Below are 22,063 nucleotides of genomic sequence, written 5' to 3' on the forward strand. Positions count from 1 at the left end.
AAATTTTTGTAAAATGGCATAAAATAATATATAACAAAAGAAACAAAAATATATACAAAAAAAGTAAAAAATAAGAAAGCAAAAAACCAAACAAACCAAATTGAAAAATCAAATACTAGAGTGCAGTTATTTAAAAATATAATTTTTTTTTTTTTATTTTATGTTAAATGGTAGCTCTTCCACCTTTGTGTACTTCTTCATTTTTTTGGTGTATATTTTAGTACTCCGTTCCTACCATCAGCGTTTCATGAACACCCAGCACGTGGTTTATGTACCGCAAGGACAGAGCATCATGTTCCATTTCTACATTGTTTGATAAATAATTTATTACATTCATGTAATTTTCATTTTTCAAAATATAGAACTTTTTTTTTTTTAAAATTAAATGAATCATATGAAATACTAATTTGAAACTAGCTCTTCGTACAAGAAAATTTTTATTTCTAATGAAAAAGTTTCCTATGGAAAACCCATCATTCAAGATATCGTCTACTTGTAAATACGAATTACATGAACAATTGAAAAACAAAGTGTAGGATGAAATTAAAAATAAAGTTAACGAGGAGTCATTTGAATAGTATTTTCTTAATCTGTATTCATCATAATCTATATTTGTCATTTCCTTTTTTATGGTAAGACAGAACAATTTTGCGTATACATCACTAAAGAAGTTACTGCACAAATTTAAGAAAATTTGTGCTTTCTTTTTATTAGTATAATTGTAATTCCTAGACTGCAAGTTTTTCGTATTAGTAATACCTTTTTTTACCATTTTATAATTTTTCTTTATTTTCTCAACTTCATACTGTTTTTCCGATGAAAAGGAGCTATTCTCATGTTTAGTATAATAACATGAATTACCTCCTTCGTCATCCGAAAAATTTGTAGTTGAACAGTTTTGTTTCATTTCTTGACATGCATTTTCTTCCCTTTTATTATTATCCTCATAAAGACCACGGAGTGATATGGTCGTATCACCATCATCATTACTTGCGTAATTATTTATTTTTTTTGTAAAATCATCAAATAAGTTGTAACAGTTTTCTGAGAAATTCAAAAAATTGTATTCCCCTTCACCATTCGATTTGTCATTGTATTGATCATTTGCGTCTTCTTTTGATTTGTCCCTTTCCTTCACTTGATCCTCTGCGTCTACTTGTACTTGGTGTTGCAGGATCTTTCTATTTTTCATCATGCTAGTAGATGTCCCCAAATTTCTAGCAAAATTTTGCACACATTCAAATATCGAGTGCATTCTGAAACTGTTTGATAGGAAAAGGGCGGATAGCTGAAGCGCCAATAACATAAGCATTTTTTGGTCGCTGGAATACATATTTGAGTAAATATTTTTAAAAACAAAATTGCTTATCTGTACTGGTATATTAATACTTAATAAAACCATATCAAATAATTTGATTGCTATAAAAGAAATTTTGTCTTTATTTATCATACAACTATTATTATTTAATGATAAAAGAATTTCAAATAATTCTACACCAATGTACGATAATATATCTCCTTGCTTAATTAACCTTGGTAATAATACTACCACTTGACATATTCGAAAATTTTCTTCTTCATAGCTTTCTTTCTTTTCATTTAATTTTAAAATGTCATAATTCTTTTCATCTATGTTTCTTTCAATATAACTAGCTCTATTTTTTAGTCTCTCTAAGCATTCAAATAAATCTTCTGACGGGTCTACATACATGTACCTGTTACTTTCTATATTTAAATAAAATTCATTTTCTTGTTCTAATTGAACTAAAAATTCTTTTTCTTCCAAATCGTATAGTTCATTGTCTATAACATATTTTGCATTCTTTATCATCATATCGTTTTCATTTCTTTTCCTTTTTTCTTTTGTGCGGTATTTTTTCAGAGATGTGCTACCCGGGCCCTTATTTCGTGTTCTATCGTAGCTTGCTTTTGCTTCCTCATCGCTTCCATTTGATCCATTATCACCTCCATTTGCTTCCCCAATGCTCTCTTTCGTCTGATCTTCAGACCGACAAGGTGATAATTCATTTTCCTCTAGTTCCTCATCGTCTGTCCCCTCTCCCCTTTTATACATTGTCGTAAAATATTCGCTCAAAATATGGTTCTTTTCTACTAATTCATTCCTGTACGAGTTCCCTGGACCAACAACCATTGGCAAAATATTTATACTTTTTTTAAAATAATTTCCCTTAATTTTACATCTCCTCATTACATTGTTCATTCGAAGTAAATCTTGTAAATATGAAAAATGATTCTGTTTAATAACCTTAAAGTGTCTAATTTTCTTGGGTAAGCATTGTATTGGCTGTTCCAAATTTGGGAATAGGTACTTTTCATCATCAGTACTGTTTTCAGAACGGTCAGATGTGTTAATTTTATTTTTAACTTTTTTTTTTCCTTCAAAACTAATTTTTTCTTCTTCTTTTTTAAGTGACTGATTGTCAACGTAATGCTTAAAATAGTGAGCTATAACTTGTCCACAGTATAAAGACAGCTCATCATTACAGTTAAACAAACAGTGTATAATATATGTAACGCTCTCGAATATCTTTACATTATACCTATTCATTTTATATATATATAATTCCCTCTCTGACAAAATGTCAAATATGTACAAGTTTTGTGCTATCTTTTTATTTATTTTTCTAATGTGTACACTAAATATGTACAATAGTTTACTCAATATAATAGAAATAAAGATTTGTTTTTCATTTTCTTGTATATCATTTGTGAATTGATCTAATGTATGAAAAAGCATTTCTCGTAAAAAATTTATGGCCACTACTTCTATTCCGCATTCGTCTAGCGTGTTTGCAGCTTTTTCACTTTCACCTACTACCCCTTCACTCCTCTCCATATCCTCAAGTGCCTCTGCGTAGCTTCTTTTTTCATTCATCACTTCAATAGAATCAATTATTTTCTTCTTTTTCCATTTAAAATTTTTAAACAAAATAGAGTGAAACGATTTTCGACTAAACAATTGGCTCACTACCTCAACTAGAGAAATGGCAAAAGAGAGTGGTAAACAGCTCTTTGAAAACACATTAAAAAATTTTTCCAAAAAAAAAAAATTCCATCCATATAAAAAATTAATATTAATAAGAACAATTAACATATAATTAACATGTTCATTATATAGGCATAAGGATATCTTCTCCTTTTCTTCAAAAAATTTTATAAAAGGACATATATTTTTCATTAAACATGATAGAAGTGTTTTTCCTTCATGTGTCTCACTACAATACAAGTGCAGATAATAAAATATGTTTTCAATAACGTAATTTATGTTGCACAGTGCATCTGTTTTTGCTTTTTCCTTGTTAAAGAAATTTTCGTTCAAGCAAGTGGTATGAGCTTCGTTCGATGTGATGTCGTAGTCCGATGTGACCCTATTATTCAATGTTATTAATTGCCTCATTTTGCTATCTAACTTCTCCTTCTTCGAACACTCCACATGATTTTCACTCGTCAAAAGTACATAGAGCAATGTTTGGCAAAAATAATCCCGTAGGTCTATATTTATAATTTTTTTCGTAAAATAAACAATTTTTTCATAATTTACTCGACCTTCTTTTATATTTAACCAACTAAAGATGCACTCCTCAACGGCGTTTTTGTAAAAATTCTTGTCATTTAATTCATGTGGTATTATGTAATTATAAATTTGTAATTTTCTTTTTTCGTCGTCTTTTTTTAATCCTTTCGTTATGCACTTAAATAGTAAATGCGGGAAAACAAAATAAGCTTTCGTTACTTTACTAACATCTTCATAATATTTTTCCATTGTTTTGTGAAAATTGTCATGTACTACAATAGCATTCTTACTATCCTTCTCATCATGTTTTAGCTTTTTATCACATACCCCTCTATCACTACTTATCCCTCTATCACTACTTATCCCTTTATCACTACTTATCCCTTTATCACTACTTATCCCTTTATCACTACTTATCCCTTTATCACTACTTACCCCTTTATCACTACTTACCCCTTTATCACTACTTACCCCTTTATCACTACTTACCCCTTTATCACTCCGCTCTTTTGAAGAGTCATTGTCCTCATACGTATCGCTCAATGAGCTGTTTTTTAGAAAATATTTCCTTAAAATGTTTTTATCTACGTATATGAACTTCATCAAGTCAAGAATAAAAGCCCAATTTTCAATAGATATATGATCATCCTCTAAAATCATTGAATGCATAATTTTGTTAAGTCCTGCTATAATCCATTCGCTCAAGTATACTCCATAAAAGGGGGTGTTTCTTTTCCTTCTATACGGAGCAACTTCTCTATCTTTCTCATTTGCTTCAGTGTGGCTATTATCATTCGTTTTAGAGCAAATGTTCTCTTTCTCTAATTCCTTTATCACTCTTTCATTTCGTCTACTTATGAAAAAGGGTATGAACCACACATATATAAAGTAGTACCTCCTTACTTTTTTTACATTTTCAATTTTTAAAATTCCCTTCAATATAGCAGAAATAAGATTAGATAAAACAAAGAAACATTCATTAATTAATATGTACTTGTTCCTCTGCAGCTGTCTTAATGCTTCCTTATATCTTTTTTTTCTTTTTAGTCTTACTATTTCAAAGCTCACAGGAATATGAGCTACGAAAAAATTATTCAACAAATTTTCTATATCATGGTGGGCCTTATCCTTTATCATTTCTTCTAAGCGTATGCCCATGTTGTTGCTCCTACTAAAATTGCTATAAGTATGCAGTTCGCTCTGTGCAGTATGCATTATGCGCTTTGCTCCTTTATTGTTTATTTTTCCACTGTTCACGTTTAACTCTTCCGCTTCCGCTTTCTCTCTTTTTTTTTTTTTTTTTGAAATTTACTCATGTGAGTATCTAGTCGCCATTCAGTGCAGCATACATGGGCGGTTATACCAAAGGAACGGGATATTTTCAAGATCGAGGGAAGCGTACACATATATATATATAAACATACGCGCACGAACAAATACATATAGAGCTACGGATACGTAATCGATTTTTAAAAATTGTCGGCTTCTTCAAAGAATAAACTAATCAGGGAAGTGAATCATACCAAGAATTAGAAAGCAGATTGGAAAAAAAAAAAAAAAAAAAAGATGAAAAAGGAGAAAAAGAAGAAAAAGAAGAAAAAGAAGGTTTATTCCTCACCATTTCAAGTATTATCATTACTATCTTACCAGCGTGATTTACTTTTATTTCTACTTTTATTTTACATTATTTTTTTACTTTGAATTTTTGGTAAAGGAAGATCCCCATTTCTGTAGAAGCAGCTGCACGCTGAACTTGATACCTTTAACATGAACATTTATAAAAATTAATTATACAAATAATTTTAATAGTTATATAGATAGTTTTATTTGAGTAGTGAAACAAAAATTTGGGGGATATTTGTATCCATTTTGATGCACATTTTCGTATATTATATATAAGAAAAAAGAAAAAAGAAAGAGCAAAAAAAAAAAGCAAAAAAAAAGAGCAAAAAAAAGAGCAAAATAAAAGAGCAAAAAATAAAAGAGCAAAAAAAAAAAAGAGCAAAATATAAAAATAGCAAAAAGAAAGAGCAAAAAAAAAAGAGCAAAAACGAAAAAAGAAATAAGAAACATTTATGTGCTTTGCTTTTTTTCAAAAGCGTAAAAACTTGTTACCGAACAAAATATTTAATGAACGAATTTATGCATAAATACTCGCATATATGAAGGAGGCAATAACAACGCATTATTTCTTATTTTCAAATGCGTTTAATTTGGACAGCTTGAAGTTAACTCTCAAATGGACGTTATTTATTCGCTGTTTTTTGTTTTTGTTTTCCTTTTTTTTTGTTTGTATTTTTATTTTCTTTTGCTCTTGTTCTTGTTCTTGATTTCACTTAAATTACAAAATTTATCGCTGCTTGCATCAGCGCTTGAATTTGATACGAAATGGTATGAACTTTTTTTTTTTTTTTTTTTTTCCATAAAAATGTAAGAATACATATTTGATGAGCAGAGGAAAAATTGCCATAATTATATGTACTTTATTTTATTATGTAAAAGTAAAAATGCAAACATATGCTAAGTTATAATATTCATTCCTATGAACTAATAGCTATCTTAATGAAGAGGCAAATAATTGCAAGAAGAGTCATATATATGTAGTTATTTACATATATGCATATATGGTAATAATCTACGTGCGGATCTACAAATGTGCTATGTTTTTCATAATTCACAAGTTAAGATTAATAATCCCCTCTTCACCCAATTACAACTTCGTTAAAAGCATAAGAAAAGGAAAATAAAAAAAAAAAAAATTTATTTTTCCACAAAGATTATTATCTGTGTAAGTAGTAACAACTACTACTGCTTACGGGTAAGGAATGTTTCGTACAAGGGGATAATACGACCATATGATAACTCTACTACGAAAATACCATTTTATAGGAAGCACTTGTAACTATTATTCGTTTTTGTGTATAGGCATATATACGTGTAGTTTATATATCCACACAAACCATTTAACTATATGCATGTATTAGCTAAGTAGCAAGTGTCTTTTCTACACATACTATATTACTAAGTTTCTTTTTTACTATATTTTTTTATTTCGGTATGTACCACATGTACTCCTTATTTAACCATGTTAAATATAGATCATACCTTCTATAGCATGAAACATATATAAAATAAATAATGTTTATGCTCAAAATAGGGTCATTTGAATTTGCCCTTTTCGACTTTATTCATTTTCTCTCCCTCTAATAGAGTACATTCATAATTAGAACAAAGTAAAAGAAGCAAAATAAAAAAAAAAATATATGACTCGTATTTGTGACTGCTTAATGCTTTTTGCAAGTATGGGCAAGGAATAAAAAAAAAAAAAAAAAAAAAATTCTCAAAAAATTTTATTTCATTTGTGTGCAAAAAGTGCATAAAATGGAAAAAAAATAAAAATAAAATAATTATACATTTAAACGTATAAATGCACAAATAAATTGATAATATACAAATGAATAAACGGATGAATAAACCGATGAATAAACCGATGAATAAACAGATGAACAAACAGATGAATAAACAGATGAATAAACGGATGAATAAACAGATGAATAAACGGATGAATAAATGAACGAACGAGCGAGCGAATGAATAAATTAATCTTAAAGTGTTATTCTTATAAAAAAGAAAACTATATGAAATTACATTCAAACATACAAGAAAAAAAAAAAAAAAAAGCCAGTTCTGTTCTTCATACAAGAGGTACTACGTATGCTTATCCATACAGTACGAATTTGTAATTGAGCTAAAAAAACAAAAAAAAAAAAAAAATACTAAAATGAATAATAAAAAAGGAGTAACAAAAAAGGAGTAACAAAAAAGGAGTAACAAAAAAGGAGTAACAAAAAAGGAGTAACAAAAAAGGAGTAATGAAAAAGGAATAACGAAAAAGGAATAACAAAAAAGGAATAGCGATAAAAGAATAAAAAAATTTGAAAAAAAAAAAAAAAATGAATGTAAAAATATGCAAAGGATGCAATATAAAAGCCTGGAGGCGAAAAATAAAAAAACATCAAACGGTTTTGTTATACATATAAAAACTTTCTAAATAATGGGGAAAATGTGTACAATTTTGTGTATAAATACGTAACTACGTATGAATATATGTTTGATCAATTATTATGATTTACTTAATTTTATTTTTTTTTTTACGTAAATTCTCTTTTCACACTTTTAAATATGTACAATGAGCTTGGAGGGAAATTCAAGTTCAAAGAGTACATATGATATAATGAAAGATATACATATATGCATACAATATAAATACATATTTTTATGATTGATTTTATGTATTCATATTTATGTACATATATGCAAATATACGCATTTGATAAAACTTTTTTTTTGTAAGTTCAGATTTTTTTTTTTCACTACAAAATTAAATAAAATTTATGCTATATCAAATATTTTAGCAAATCTATTTTTTTATAAATGAAAAATTTTAGAAAAGAATAAAGAAAAAAAGGTGGAACAACAAAGATTAAAAAGGGAAAAAAATAAAAGATAATATATAAAAACGAAAGGAAAAAATAGAAAATAAAAAAAGGGAAAAATTAAAAGATAATATAAAAACGAAAGGAAAAAATAATAGATATAAGAGGAAAGGAAAAAATTAAAGATATAAAAGAAAAAAAAAATGTAAAACAGGTAATAATATATATAGAGGGAGTACTTTCTCAACTTTATAAATGCCTTAGAATGTACCAATTATTTAAGTGAAATTTTCTTTTTTTTTTTTTTACAAACCTTTTTTTCACTTAATAACAGTAAAAATAAAAAAATAAAAAAATAAAAAAAGTAAATTACAAAAATAAATAATAATAGTAACATTCGCAGTAGCGTTAGTAATAACACTCGTAGTAACGATAATAATAAATGTAATAATAACTGTAACAGTAGCGGTAATAATATCTTTAGCAGTAACGCTGTAGTAACAGTAAACTTTATTAATAATGAGAAACAGTATAAAAACAGTGATAGATTCCAATGTGAATAAGAATAAAAGGTAGTTGTAATAACATTGTGATAACGAAAGTGATACTTTTTGTTTTTCTTTTTTCTTTTTTTTTTGTAAATAAAATAGTAAGAGCTTATCTCTTCATTTGTTGAAAATGTCCCATACATAAACACAAGTGTGTAGGGACGCTCATATATATATACACACATATATATACACACATATATATATATATATATATATATATATATATATATATATATAAGTACATATGTACATTTGTACGCGAGAGTACATGTACGGAATGCACATAGACGTACATGTATTGGTGTACACATGTTTCTGCCGTGTACCCACGGAAACGATCCCAACTAAGTAATACTTCTTTGATTTGATGAAGACCACTTTTAATAGTTTAGCTTTTGTATATAATTCGTCATCGATATAAAATATGGATGAACCGAATTTGGTTAATGTACATTACATTAATAAGAATGTAAAAGCGAAAAATGAAAAAAGCGGAATGATTAACATTAAGCGAGAACAAAGTAAAACAATATCAGAAAATAAGTATGAAGGAAGAGCAGGAGGAGGGAGCAAAAAAGAGCAATATGGAGGTATAAAGGAAAATGAATTAAATAGTGGACGAAATAGCGACGGAACAAAGGTACAAAAAGCAAAGACTGAGTTTTTCAATACGAATAAGAAAATGGGAACAGATAATAAAGAGGATATAAACGCAAGTATAAAGAAACTCAATAAAAATATTTATTTAAATGTAATTGGAAGTAATGATTATGCTAACATGTACATGGATGGGGTAAGTAAGAAAGAAAAGGTTAAAGGGTACATAAAAGGGTATACTATAACGGATGATAGAGCTTATGCTGAGGGTAATTCCAGAGCAGACTCCTTAACAGATTCCACAGCTTGTGTTAAAGTAGGAGTCAAAGCAGAAAGCAGAATGGATTATTGTAGAGAAAATAATGATAGACAGAATGTTCTGCAAGGGGAAGAAGCGAAGAGTCAACGGAAGAAGGAATTTTCTTCCGAATGGTTTAAGGGGAAAAGTTTTAAGAAAAAAGAGCTAAATGAGATGAAAAAAAAAAAAAAAAAAAAAAAAAGCAATGAAGATGATGACGATGATAAGTATAATGGTGGTAATAATCGAAGTAGTGGTAATAATCGAAGTAGTGGTAATAATCGAAGCAGTGGTAATAATCGAAGCAGTGGTAATAATCGAAGCAGTGGTAATAATCGAAGCAGTGGTAATAATCGAAGCAGTGGTAATAATCGAAGCAGTGGTAATAATGATAACAATGGAAACTATGATAACAATGGAAACTATGATAACAATGGAAACTATGATAACAGTGACAGCTTCTCTCCCAGAGGAAACAACAACTACTCAACTAGCGTGGACATAGAAGAGGAGTGCAAATTTATGGAGGACTGGGAAGTTACGCAGAGGAAAATATATGATCCCACAATAGGATTACGTAAGCATTATACCAATGAGTTATTATCTTGTGGGGAAAAAAATAATATAAGTATATTAGAAAAATGGTCATCCATGATTAATAGAGATATAAACTGGTTTATTAAGACACATAGAACAACATATCTAAGAAGAGTAAAAAGGGGTATTCCTCAAAAATATCGATGGAAAATATGGTTTCAGATAACTAATAGTAAAATTTTATTAAATAAATTTCAAAAAAAATATTATTATATGTCAAAGAAGAAATCGAATTATACAAATTTAATATTAATAGATATTTCAAGGACTTTTCCTGAACTGTTAATATTTGATAAATATGCACAACAACAGTTATTCAGAATATTAAATGCATATTCAAATTATGAACCATCAGTTGGATATTGTCAAGGGATGAACTTTTTAGTAGGTCTTCTTTTAATAGTAAGTAATTTTAACGAATTAGAGACTTTCTGTGTCTTAGTTAGTTTAATGGAAAATTATCATTTGAAAAATTTCTATAAAGAAAAGTTTCCTCTACTAAATCGATTTATATATGTATTTGAGAAAATGTTAGTCTGTGAAATACCTGATTTAGTTGAACATTTTAATAGTGAAGAGGTTTATCCACCAGTATATTTACATCAGTGGTTACTCACCTTATTTATAGCTAGCTTACCTATTAAAAGTGTAATAGTTATATGGGATTATTTGTTTAGTACTAGTATAAAAATGATACTAATTATTTCAGTTGCTCTATTGAAAATATTGAAAAGCTATTTAATGAAACATAAATTTGAAAAAATTTTAAAATTGCTTAAATCTTTGAAATATAATGAGAGTAATGATGATATTTTAATAGCAAAACTTCTCATCAAGAAGTCTGAATCGGTTATACTAAACAATGAAATTACTTTCCTTTTTGACAACATCGAACGGGAGGATATCCCCTTTGACGGGCAGTACAAATTTGTTATAGATGATATCACTACTTGCCACTTCAACCACGTAGTCGAGCAAGTCAATGGCAGTGGAGGAAGTGCGAACAATTTAGGAAGTGGTAATAACTGTGGAAGTGGAAAAAACGATAGAAGCGAAAACAATAATAGTTCCATTAATAGTGGCAAGAAAGAAGAAATGGGGAATTTCTCTAAAGCTACCAAGGAGCGGAACTTGGTAGACCTGGACGGAGTGCCTTTGCTGAACTTTTTTTCGAATAATGTTCTTAAAAAAAAAAGAAACAAAGAAGATTTAGGAAAAGAAGGAGGAAAGGTAGACAAGCAGGAGGGAGATGAGAAGGAGGAGAAGGAGTTAAGACAAACGCACACTTATCAACATAAAGGTTCAGAGGAGACCCAGAATGGAAGAAATTATAATAATGTAAATGCCTTTTATTATAAAATTTTATGTAATCATGAAAAAAATGTAAAGAATGAGAATACAACACCAACTAGCCAAAATAGTAGTAATGAATCTGGTAATGTGTTTTTCATTAATTCTTCTAACGATATGAACAGTAGTGATATGGCTAATTTGTGTGAAGAGACTACTACGAATAAAGTGGGAACAGGTAATGCACATTACCAGGATGCCACTAGTCGCTGTGAAAAGCATAGAAACAATAATAATAATAATAATAATAATAATTCTAGCAATAAAAAGCTGTTTAAAAATAAAGAGTTCAACTCCTTACCTTTAAAGGAATCTCTTTCTTCCAAAGATCATCCTAGGTTTAACAGGGATACCAGTGGTTACGATAAGCACATGGAAAATTACAACAAATGTTATAGTAACAGTGAAGGAGAACGGAATAACGCTCCTGAACATAAGGAGGATGATGAAGTTAAAAAGAATAATAATGATTGTAGTATAAGAAAGGGGAAAAAGAAAAATTTGGCGCTTGATCAGATTTATTCCAAGTCCTTCAATAGTAAAAAGAGCAATTATTACAAGGATATTGATGCATGTTTTGATAACGAGTATAATAAACGTAATAATAATACACAGAATAGTAGTAGTTTAGAAGGAATCGTAACCAACCATTTTAAACAAGGATTGAAAGACGACAAGAATAAAAGTACAAAGAATATAAAGAAATGGCCTATATTTGATAATTATATAAGTGAAGATTCATGCAAATTTAATATTATAACAAAGACAACAAGTAATGATAACAGTTTGTCATACCACGATAGTTATTGCTACCCAGATGAGGGTATCAGCTACCACCCCTATAAAAGCGACTCCTTTGCAGAGTTCTGCTTGAAGAAGGAAGTTAACGACGGAAATGTAAACACAAATGTGGATAGAAATGCATTTATATGTGAAAAAAAGAGCGCGAACGTAGGTATAAACGCGGGCACAATCACGAAGAGAGATACAAATAATGAGTATCCATATTGCACAGATGGCAGGAGGAGGCATGACAAGGTTTCTAAAGGAAGAAGTGGAGGTTATTCCGATGGGGAAAGCAAAGATCAGTATGTTCGTAGAAAAAGCTCGTATCTGAATGCACAAGATGAGTATATATTTGGTAATTATATTAGTCGAGGAAAAGAAAGAAAAAGTCTTACAGGAAGCTTAAAAAGACATGCTTATTATTTTGAAAAACATGGAAGTAATAATGATGATAATAATAATATGTATTTGGATGATGAAAAACATATTGAAAATTTAATATCAGGAAGGATGAACAAGTTTGAAAGAGAAATGAATGAAAGGGAAGAAAAGGACATATATAATGCCAAGGAATTAAGGAATGCAATAGAAAAGAACAAAATGAAGAAGAAAAACAAAAGTGAATCAACAAAAGCATTACTTTTACATGAACAAGAAGATGAAGAAGATCAAGAATCAATTTTAAATATTTCGCAATACATTAATCAGGATGATCAGGAACAAAAAGAGATGAACACAGAAAGCAATGGACTAGGTATATTTAACTTTATTCATTCGTATGCAAAGGACAACAGCTGGTTTGATATAACGTCTATTAATAAATACTATCGATTTAACAAAAGTAGCAATGACCTGGAGCTTGATGATATAAATTATAGTCAAAAGAAGGACTGCAGTGATAATGATAAGTTGGACGACCATAACATGTTTTAGCACAGTACTTTGTGTGTGGGTTGCACGTCTGTACCTATTGTTTGTGCACCAACTGTGAGTGTATTTGAGGGAGGATGGGAGAACAGTAGTCAATTTATATGATGTTTGGAGCTATTTTACAACAAGTGGTGTCTTCTACCTGGGTAAGGGAGAAAGCACCAAGAAAATTAAAAAGAAAATTATATGGGCCTTTTTTTTTTTTTTTGTGTGTGTGTGTGTGTGTGTGTGTGTGTTTGTAAAGCAAAACATAATTAAATTTTTTCCTTGTTTGCATTTTGACGCTCATATGTATGAACAGAGAAAAGGAACAACTGAAATGGGAAGTTATGCGTGATAAACTTCTTTAACTTGACGCAGGGTGTTACGCACATTTATGCCTATTGATTTATGCATTCATAATATTTAATTTTTTTAACATTATTTTATTTAATTTAACCTTATTTAATTTAACCTTATTTAATTTAACCTTATTTAATTTAACCTTATTTAATTTAACCTTATTTAATTTAATTTTATTTAATTTTTTTATGTAGTCTTTCCTGTGTTTTAAGCGGCTTTTCATTTTATATAAGTACAACATTTATTCCTTTTTTCTTCCCCTTTTCTTCCCCTTTTCTTCCCCTTTTCTTCCCCTTTTTTTTTCATTCCGTGTAATTTTATATTTAATTAATGTTGTAATTATATCACTGCAGTGTTAATACTCTTCGCCTTTTTTCTTTTTTTTTCAAATCATTTTTCTCTGTTTTTGTATCTCAATATAAATTTACATTTAAATTTTCGAAATTGTTGGACAGGTGATGGAAAGGCAAGACAAAAATTATGCGCGAAAAATGAAAAAGAGAAAAAATATGTTTTTACACGTTTTAGCTAACTTGCGATTATATCACCTTGTTGAATGATCTTACTTTTGATTTTCATTTATTTTTACATAAAATAAAAAAAAAAAAAAAAAAAAAAAAAAAGGCACAAACCATACATCTCAAGTGAAGGCTAAATATGTTTTAATATTCGCAGTCGCTGCTACTACTGTTGTAATTTTCTTTTATGTTTAGCAATCCCTGCTCGTTAACATTCAACATTTTTGCTTTCGCATTATGCGGTATCTTTTTTTGTTCAATATTTTCTAATGGTTCACTTTTCCAATTTGAAGAGTTTGTTTTAAGTTCCGCAGTATCAATAATATTTCCCAAATTATTTTGTTCTTTTCTTGAGATTGTACGTTCTGTAAGTTTTCTACCCCTACTGTAACTTCCTTGATTATTTTGAACATACTCCCTTTTATTCGTTTCATTAATGCTGCTATGTTTTGTATTCTTCACGTTCATACCATCTTTAACATTTTTGTTGCTGTGAATTTCGTCCCCTTCCTTGGATCCTTCTTTTCGGCCTTTCCTCACCATGTTATCTTGTTCTTCCTTCATTCCTTCTTCTTGACCCTCCTCCATTCCTTCTTCTTGACCCTCCTCCATTCCTTCTTCTTGACCATCCTTCATTCCTTCTTCTTGACCATCCTTCATTCCTTCTTCTTGACCATCCTTCATTTCTTCTTCTTGACCATCCTTCATTTCTTCTTCTTGACCCTCCTTTACTCCCTCTTCGTCATCACTTGGGTAATACTTTTCCCTTATCTCAAAAAACCCGTCAGGTCGTACGAAAACATTTTCATTTAAATCGCTATTTAAGTCTGTCCTTGACTCACTTTGGAGTTCTACAGAAAGTTGAACTTCTTTTGTTAGTTTATTTATTAAGTCGGAGACTACTTTGTATTTCTGCTCATAAAAATATAATTTTCTTTTTAAAAACTTCTCAGCATTCTCTGCTGTTCTTTCACAATATGTATTACACCCTATATCTTGATAAATATTATTAGTATATTTTATTTCACCTTCATAAAAAGCTATTTTAGAAAAAGGTACAATCACTTTATAATTTAATTTCTTTGTTAACTTTGATATTATCTCTATTGTTTCCTTGTATTCATTGATAGTTTTCTTTAATATTTCTTCGTTTAATCTTTCATTTTTTATCTTTAACAAAAGCCTTTGAGTCGCTCCTTCTATTTCTTCATTTTCCATGTTTTCTTCCTTGTCAGTCATGTTCCTATTTAATTTAAAAAAAAAAAAAAAGGCAAAATTTCACGCTCAAATATTATAACGTTTGAAGTGCTATTTTATTTTATAGTTGTACCTTAAATGTCATATTTTATTTTTCAGTCATTTGCTAACATTTTGACAACATATAGTGTTTCTTTTGCATACTTTTTTTCATGTATTTCTTCCATTCATTTATTATTTTATTTTATTTCATTTCATTTTTATTTTATTTTATTTTTTATTTTATTTCATTTCATTTTTATTTTATTTTATTTTATTTTTTATTTTATTTCATTTCATTTCATTTCATTTCATTTTTATTTTATTTTTATTCTTATTTTTATTCTTATTTTTATTCTTATTTTTACTTTTTTTTTATTCTTTTCGGCTCTATCTACCTCGGGAAAAACGAAAAAAATGCAGTTGCCAATAATGATGAGCATTTTACACTCCTTGCACCTTTTTGGCCGTTCTCCACTCTTTCGCTCGTATAAAAATAAATATCTACAAACTAATAGGATCTTCTTAAAACTCGATTTGGGATAACAACACTCAGCTTACCACCTCTACGTTATCTTCTTTATCTATTATATGTTAACCAAAAAAAAAAAAAAATAGACTAAAAGTTTTAATTTGACTCAAATGTGATATAAATAAAGAACTAAATTTTTACCTTTTTAAAAGTTGAAAAAACATTTTTTTTTTTTTTTTCTTAAACGACAAGTATTCATTGGGACGGTCTCAGTCACTTAAACTACCTCTTCCCACCATGTAGAGCTTATTCAAACCTACGCATATACGCGCTTACATATATAAGTAATAAAATATGCACACATATATACGTATTTACAGGTTTTCCTCCCTTCTAAAAAATATTTTAATCGCTAAGCACCCGAGGCACGATACAATATTTAAGAAGCCTAATATGAATGAATTAAAACATCGAAAAAAAAAAAAATAATTTAAGAGAAACATAGCAATAGCCGCTAGAATATAACTGTGCATGTATACACCACCCACATATTCATAAGCGAGTAGTTTGAAAAAACTGTAACAAATTCTTTGCCGCATATTATTTCTAAGAATGACTACAAATCATGTACATGTGAGTTCATAAAGCTCAAAAAATAGGAGGAAAAAAGCAGAAAAAGAAAAGAAGAATGAAAAAATTGTAGATAAAAGAAAAAGGAAAAAGAAGAAAAACATTCTTATGCCACTTTTTATGACACATTTGGGCAAGTTGAAAAAAGAAAAAAAAAAAAAAAAATTGAGAATATACAAGTTCCTACAAAAACGAGCGATCAAAATTATACAAGAAAAAGACCAACAGCTGCACACAAATATGTATACATCATAGATGTATGCACAACATAAATATGAACGCAGAGATACACTTAAAAATATGCAGCAAAAAAAAAAAAAAAAAAAATGCAACTACGTAATGGAGAGCTGTGAAGCTATAGTATACCGCTATACTGGACAGAGGAAGCGGTGAAAGGCTTACCTCGGCCTAACGAAGATAAATTTGGTAATTTAGTAGCTAACCAGATGAGCAGTTGGACAGTCGACTTGCCTCCCTACTGCTCATTTCCTCATATGATGTACTTTTTCAAGTCGAACTGCTTGATGAAGCCCTCCAGAGACTTTTTGACCTTCTCCTTATCAATAACTATAGTCTGGTTAACATAGTTGTACACATCATAGTTGATCTCTTCCATAATTTTTTCAATAATGGTGTGCAGCCTACGTACTCCTATATTTTCAACATAAAAGTTCATATCATGTGCTGCATTTGCAATAGTTTCAATAGCATCATCGGTAAATTGCAAATTAATACCTTCTGTTTTCAAAAGAGCAATATTCTGCTGTAATAAATTATTATGTGTTTTTGTTAATATTTCTATAAAATCTTTGATGGTTAAACTTGATAAATTTACATGTACAGGTAATCTACCTTGTAATTCATTAAGCATATCATTTGGTTTAACTCTTTGAAATGCTCCTGATGCAATAAAGAGAATATAGTTTGTATTTATATTTCCATACTTTGTATTTATAACACATCCTTCAATTAATGGTAACAAATCTCGTTGTACTCCTTCAGCACTTGCATCTGGACCATTGTATGATGAATTTGATTTAGAACAAATTTTATCAATTTCATCGATAAATACAATTCCTTCTTCTTCAACTGAATTAATAGCATTTCTTAAAATAATATCCTGATTCATTGATGAATCTATTTCTAGTTGTAGTAATTTTTGTTTCGCTTCTCTAATAGTCATGGTTTTCTTATCATTCTGTTTATTAATATTCTGATGTATTATTTTAACACTCTTTATATTTTGATGATTACTTAAAGCTTCCTTAACAGCATTTTCTACAGAATCGTTAGAAAACATATTATTATTTATATAGTTAGGAATATCAATACTGATGACCTTATCATCTAATGATCCATCTTTTAAATATTTCCTCCATATATTTTTTTCCTCTTCTCTTATATTACCTAGTAGTGAATATAAAATAATATTTTCAACAGCTTCCTCAGCTTGTTCTCTTATTTCTATTTCGTACTTTGTCTTTTGTCTTTTTACAGCTATTTCTACTAAATCTTTTATTATTTGATCTACATCTTTCCCATGAAAACCTACTTCAGTAAATTTTGTAGCCTCTACTTTAATAAAAGGTGCATCAACAAACATTGAAATTCTTCTTGCTATTTCAGTCTTACCAACACCTGTAGGACCTATCATTAATATATTTTTCGGTATTATATCTTTTTTCATATCATCATTTACTTGAATTCTTCTCCATCTTTGCCTCAAAGCGTTAGCCACTACTTTTTTAGCTTCTGTTTGACCTACTATATACTTGTTTAAGTACGCCACGATTTCGTGTGGGTAAAGGCATTTCTTGTTCGTCTTCGAAAAGTTTGTCTGGAAGTTTATCTTTTCCCCTTCATCGTACCTACCTCCGTTTCTATCACTACTACTTTTTCCATCACTAACGTCACTACTCCTTTTACCGGAAACATCGTCCACGTCTTTCAACTCCCCTCCCCTATACTTCTTACTTACCATTTTCTGATTCAAACAGTCTTCACTATTTAACTGATTACCCTCTTCTTCTTCAAGCAGCACTTTGCTCACTCGTATATCCTCCTCTTTTATATCATTGATATTTATAATATTTTCCTTCGTTATCTTAACCTTTGAGCAACTCTCCTCCTCATTGTTCAAATCGTGCGGACCTTCCTGGGAAGAGGTAATTCCCTCGCAGTACTTTGGCTCATCCACAATGGGCTTTCCTACCTCCTCATTTTGCACATTATTCATTGCACCGTTTATTGTATCGCTTACTGCACCGCTTACTGCACCGCTTATTGCACCGCTTACTGCATCGTTTATTGTATCATTTTTTGGCCCGTTTTTCAACGTATCACTGCTACCACCCGTTCCAATGGAAACACCGCAATTTTTCGGAAGTACAGTCTCATAATAATCATCTTTTTCGTCATTGGCATCTAAATTACATAAATTCTCTTTGTTACGGGCTTCTTTGTCGTTCCCTTTGTTAACCACTTTTTCGTAATTCCCTTTGTGTTCCTCATCGTTCTTATCTTCCAATCCTTCCTTCCTACTATACGTACTTAAAGTATATTCTCTTTTTTCAAACACCTCAAATTTTTTTACATGATCATTCATATTAAAAAACTTGCTAACATGATTGGTCGCCTTCTTTGTCCTGTATATTCCTTCGTTGTAATTATCATCACTGCCTATTCGCATTAACATAGAATTCGACCCACAAGTGCTGGTTTTACAAATGATATTATCATATGTATTATTATAACCGGTACTACGTTCACATGTATTAATTGCACACGTATTACCCTTATAGGTATATCTCTCACCCATCCCTTTGTCTTTTTTTCTCACTTCTGTATTCCCATTACCGCTTACCAATTTGGATGAGCCAAAACTATCATGTGTATCATTATATGTAATATGTATCAATAATTCATCTTTTTTTTTTTTTTTTCCCTGAACGGAATTTTTTGGACCTCTTCTTTGATTGGATGGTAAATTATTAACATCATATCTTTTACATTCTTCTGATTCTTTTTTGAATTCCTTTATATTTGTAATAATCTTTGTCAAAGCATTTTTGTGTGCACAATTTATCGCATCAATTAGTATCTTTCCTTTATTTATATTAATAGGAATACAAAATCTATCATTTGTTTCTTCATTTTTTACATATTTTAAATTAAAATATGAGTATTTTTTCTTTTTATTTAAAAAATTAACAAGCTTAATATACTTATGGGCATCAAGATTTTTCATTATCTGTACTCTTTTTTTTTTTTTTTTTTTTTTTTTTTTTTTTTATTTTCCTTGGTTAAAAATAGTAAAAAAATAGTTGTTATTTAATGAAATATATTTTTTCAAAATATATTTTTAAAGTTAAATCAATAAGAATAACAAGTTCTGCCGAAATATTAGTACACTAAAATGAACATGGGTACAGGGACTACTATTCATCATAATGTAATTCTTATACAATGACGTATAAGAAGAATTCGTTATATATTGTTATAATTCAATGTTATTTATTCTTATGCTTTGCAAAAATGGGAAAGGCAAGCAGTAAACACAATGCGATTACAAAGGATTACGTGAAATTGCTAAAAAATGGCACAACTAATACACCGTAAACTTCGTTCTTTTTAATAATATACTCGTTTTGCAGTTAACACAATAACACATTTTAGTAGCCTCTTTTTTATCAATTCATTAAAAAAAAAAAAAAAGAAAAAGAAATTACTGACGGGAGAAAAATTAAACAAACACGGATAAAAATACTCGAAAAAACATTCATAAAAAAAAAAAAATTGTAAATTACGAAATCTCAATTTTTTCTTTATTTTTATTTTTTAACATTTTGTTATAACAATTTTAATATTGTTTTTAAATTTGGCTTTGATCATATTTTTGGCTGGCACTACTTTTCTCTTTATTTTGTTTCGCTTCATATCGTTTCGTTCATTTCGTTACATTCGTTTAAACTCTTTCACGTCATTTCATTTTATTTCGTTTCATATTATTTCGTTTCACATTATTTCGTTTCACATTATTTCGTTTCGTTTTATTCCATTTCATTTTATTTCGTTTCAAATTATTTCATTTTATTTTATTCCATTTTATTTTATTGCATTTTATTTTATTGCATTTTATTTTATTCCATTTTATTTTATTCCATTTTATTTTATTCCATTTTATTTTATTCCATTTTATTTTTTTCTCTCTGCTTTTAAAATGCTAACCTTTGCATATATGCACATTACATATTTTTTTATATTTTTGTAATTTTAATATAGATATGAGCTCTTCAATTCATAGGTAAATTAGTATGATAAACAAATGCTTTATTTACCAAGTAAAAATGAACGTGTTAGTTTAATGTCTTTCAGCGTTTGAGCCTACATGTATGTTTATACGTATGTGTATGCACATATACATACGCATACATACTCGCGTAAATGTGGGAGCAAGTATACGCAAAATATGTACATACATATATGTATATTATACATGTATATACGTACATATATATATATATATATATATATATATATATATATATATATATATATATATATATTATTAGTACGAAATATTCAGGTAACAAATTTATGCATATTTGTGTATCCATAAAAAGCATATATACGTACACATGTGTACATATATATATATACATATTTATTTATATAAACACGCAAATACATGTACGAATGCACACACGCACACCCATACATACATACATGGGTAATGTATATGTGAATACATTTTTACTTCCTCATATTATCCCCATTCAAGTAAATAAATTAAGAGAAAAATATTCTCTTAATAGTATTATTCTTTTTCAGAAATGCTTAAAAAACTATGCACACACAAAATCAAAAAAGGGAAGAGCATACATTTGTGCATATCGTTAGTAAAAAATTTATATCAATAAAATTCGACTTGTCTGTTTTGGCCATTATATATATTGATAAAGGAGGTATATAATAATTAACATAAAAAAAAATAGTTTAGTTAAAAAATATGTAAAAACTGTTAAAACTTTATCTAATCGCGCATACATGATAGAGCAATATGGCTTAATTCAAATTTTTTAGCTCATACATAAAACTATATGTACAGTCAAATTTACACAAAATTGCGTAGGAAAAATATACATCAAAGTGTACATAAAGAAATAATTTGCACCTGTAATTATAAATTCTTTTTTCTGTTTTATTTCTATTTTTATAAAGAAAAAAGGGCGTATTTAGCCAGGATGACAAAAAGATATACTCTAACGAATTTATAATTGTGCCTTAACTATTTATATATATATATTTATATATATATATTTATATATATATATCGTACATGTGCAATATAAGTATATAATGAATTTTACCTGTTCATTTTTTAAGTGTCTTTAAGGCTTTTTTTTGGTTTCCTTTTTGGCTATCATTTTAGTCTTTTTTTTGGCCATCATTTTGGGTATTTATATATATTTTTTTTTTTTCCCAGATCATAATGAGAACTAATACTCTAGTTATTAAAAAAGCATAATGCTACTAATAGATACTTATGCCTACTCGAGAAGTCGGACTCTCATTTTTTTGGAGCGCCTCTCTTTTTTACAATAATTGTGTATAATTCTCTTTTTTTTCTTTTTTTATGTACGTTTTTCCTAAACGATTTTTTATATAATAAACGAGTCAAAGTAATGCAGGCACATGATACCTGCATATATACATGTGCATAAAAACATGAACGTTCACTCCTACATATGTATATGTAACTATGTGTACATCTTTTGCCATCAGA

The 22,063-nt window shown here is 28.8% G+C and overlaps 4 protein-coding genes across 4 annotated transcripts; 1 reads left to right on the forward strand and 3 right to left on the reverse strand.

The window, feature by feature from the left end:
- Positions 1–217: 217 nt before the first annotated feature.
- On the reverse strand, positions 218–4,750 carry PmUG01_07018700 (conserved Plasmodium protein, unknown function; the record flags this gene model as incomplete). The annotated part of the gene is made up of 1 exon (XM_029003917.1): positions 218–4,750. One exon carries the CDS (start codon positions 4,748–4,750, stop codon positions 218–220), a length of 4,533 nt encoding a protein of 1,510 aa, XP_028860658.1.
- A 4,196-nt stretch (positions 4,751–8,946) lies between these two features.
- Positions 8,947–13,083, forward strand: PmUG01_07018800 (GTPase-activating protein, putative; the record flags this gene model as incomplete). Its single annotated transcript, XM_029003918.1, has 1 exon — positions 8,947–13,083. The coding sequence occupies one exon, from the start codon at positions 8,947–8,949 to the stop codon at positions 13,081–13,083; it is 4,137 nt and encodes a 1,378-aa protein (XP_028860659.1).
- A 1,001-nt stretch (positions 13,084–14,084) lies between these two features.
- PmUG01_07018900 (conserved Plasmodium protein, unknown function) lies at positions 14,085–15,179 on the reverse strand (the record flags this gene model as incomplete). Its single annotated transcript, XM_029003919.1, has 1 exon — positions 14,085–15,179. One exon carries the CDS (start codon positions 15,177–15,179, stop codon positions 14,085–14,087), a length of 1,095 nt encoding a protein of 364 aa, XP_028860660.1.
- A 1,589-nt stretch (positions 15,180–16,768) lies between these two features.
- Positions 16,769–19,525, reverse strand: ClpY (ATP-dependent protease ATPase subunit ClpY, putative; the record flags this gene model as incomplete). Its single annotated transcript, XM_029003920.1, has 1 exon — positions 16,769–19,525. The coding sequence occupies one exon, from the start codon at positions 19,523–19,525 to the stop codon at positions 16,769–16,771; it is 2,757 nt and encodes a 918-aa protein (XP_028860661.1).
- Between the last annotated feature and the right edge of the window lie 2,538 nt (positions 19,526–22,063).

The sequence above is a fragment of the Plasmodium malariae genome, assembly GCF_900090045.1.
Source record: "Plasmodium malariae genome assembly, chromosome: 7".
NCBI classification, from domain to species: domain Eukaryota; phylum Apicomplexa; class Aconoidasida; order Haemosporida; family Plasmodiidae; genus Plasmodium; species Plasmodium malariae.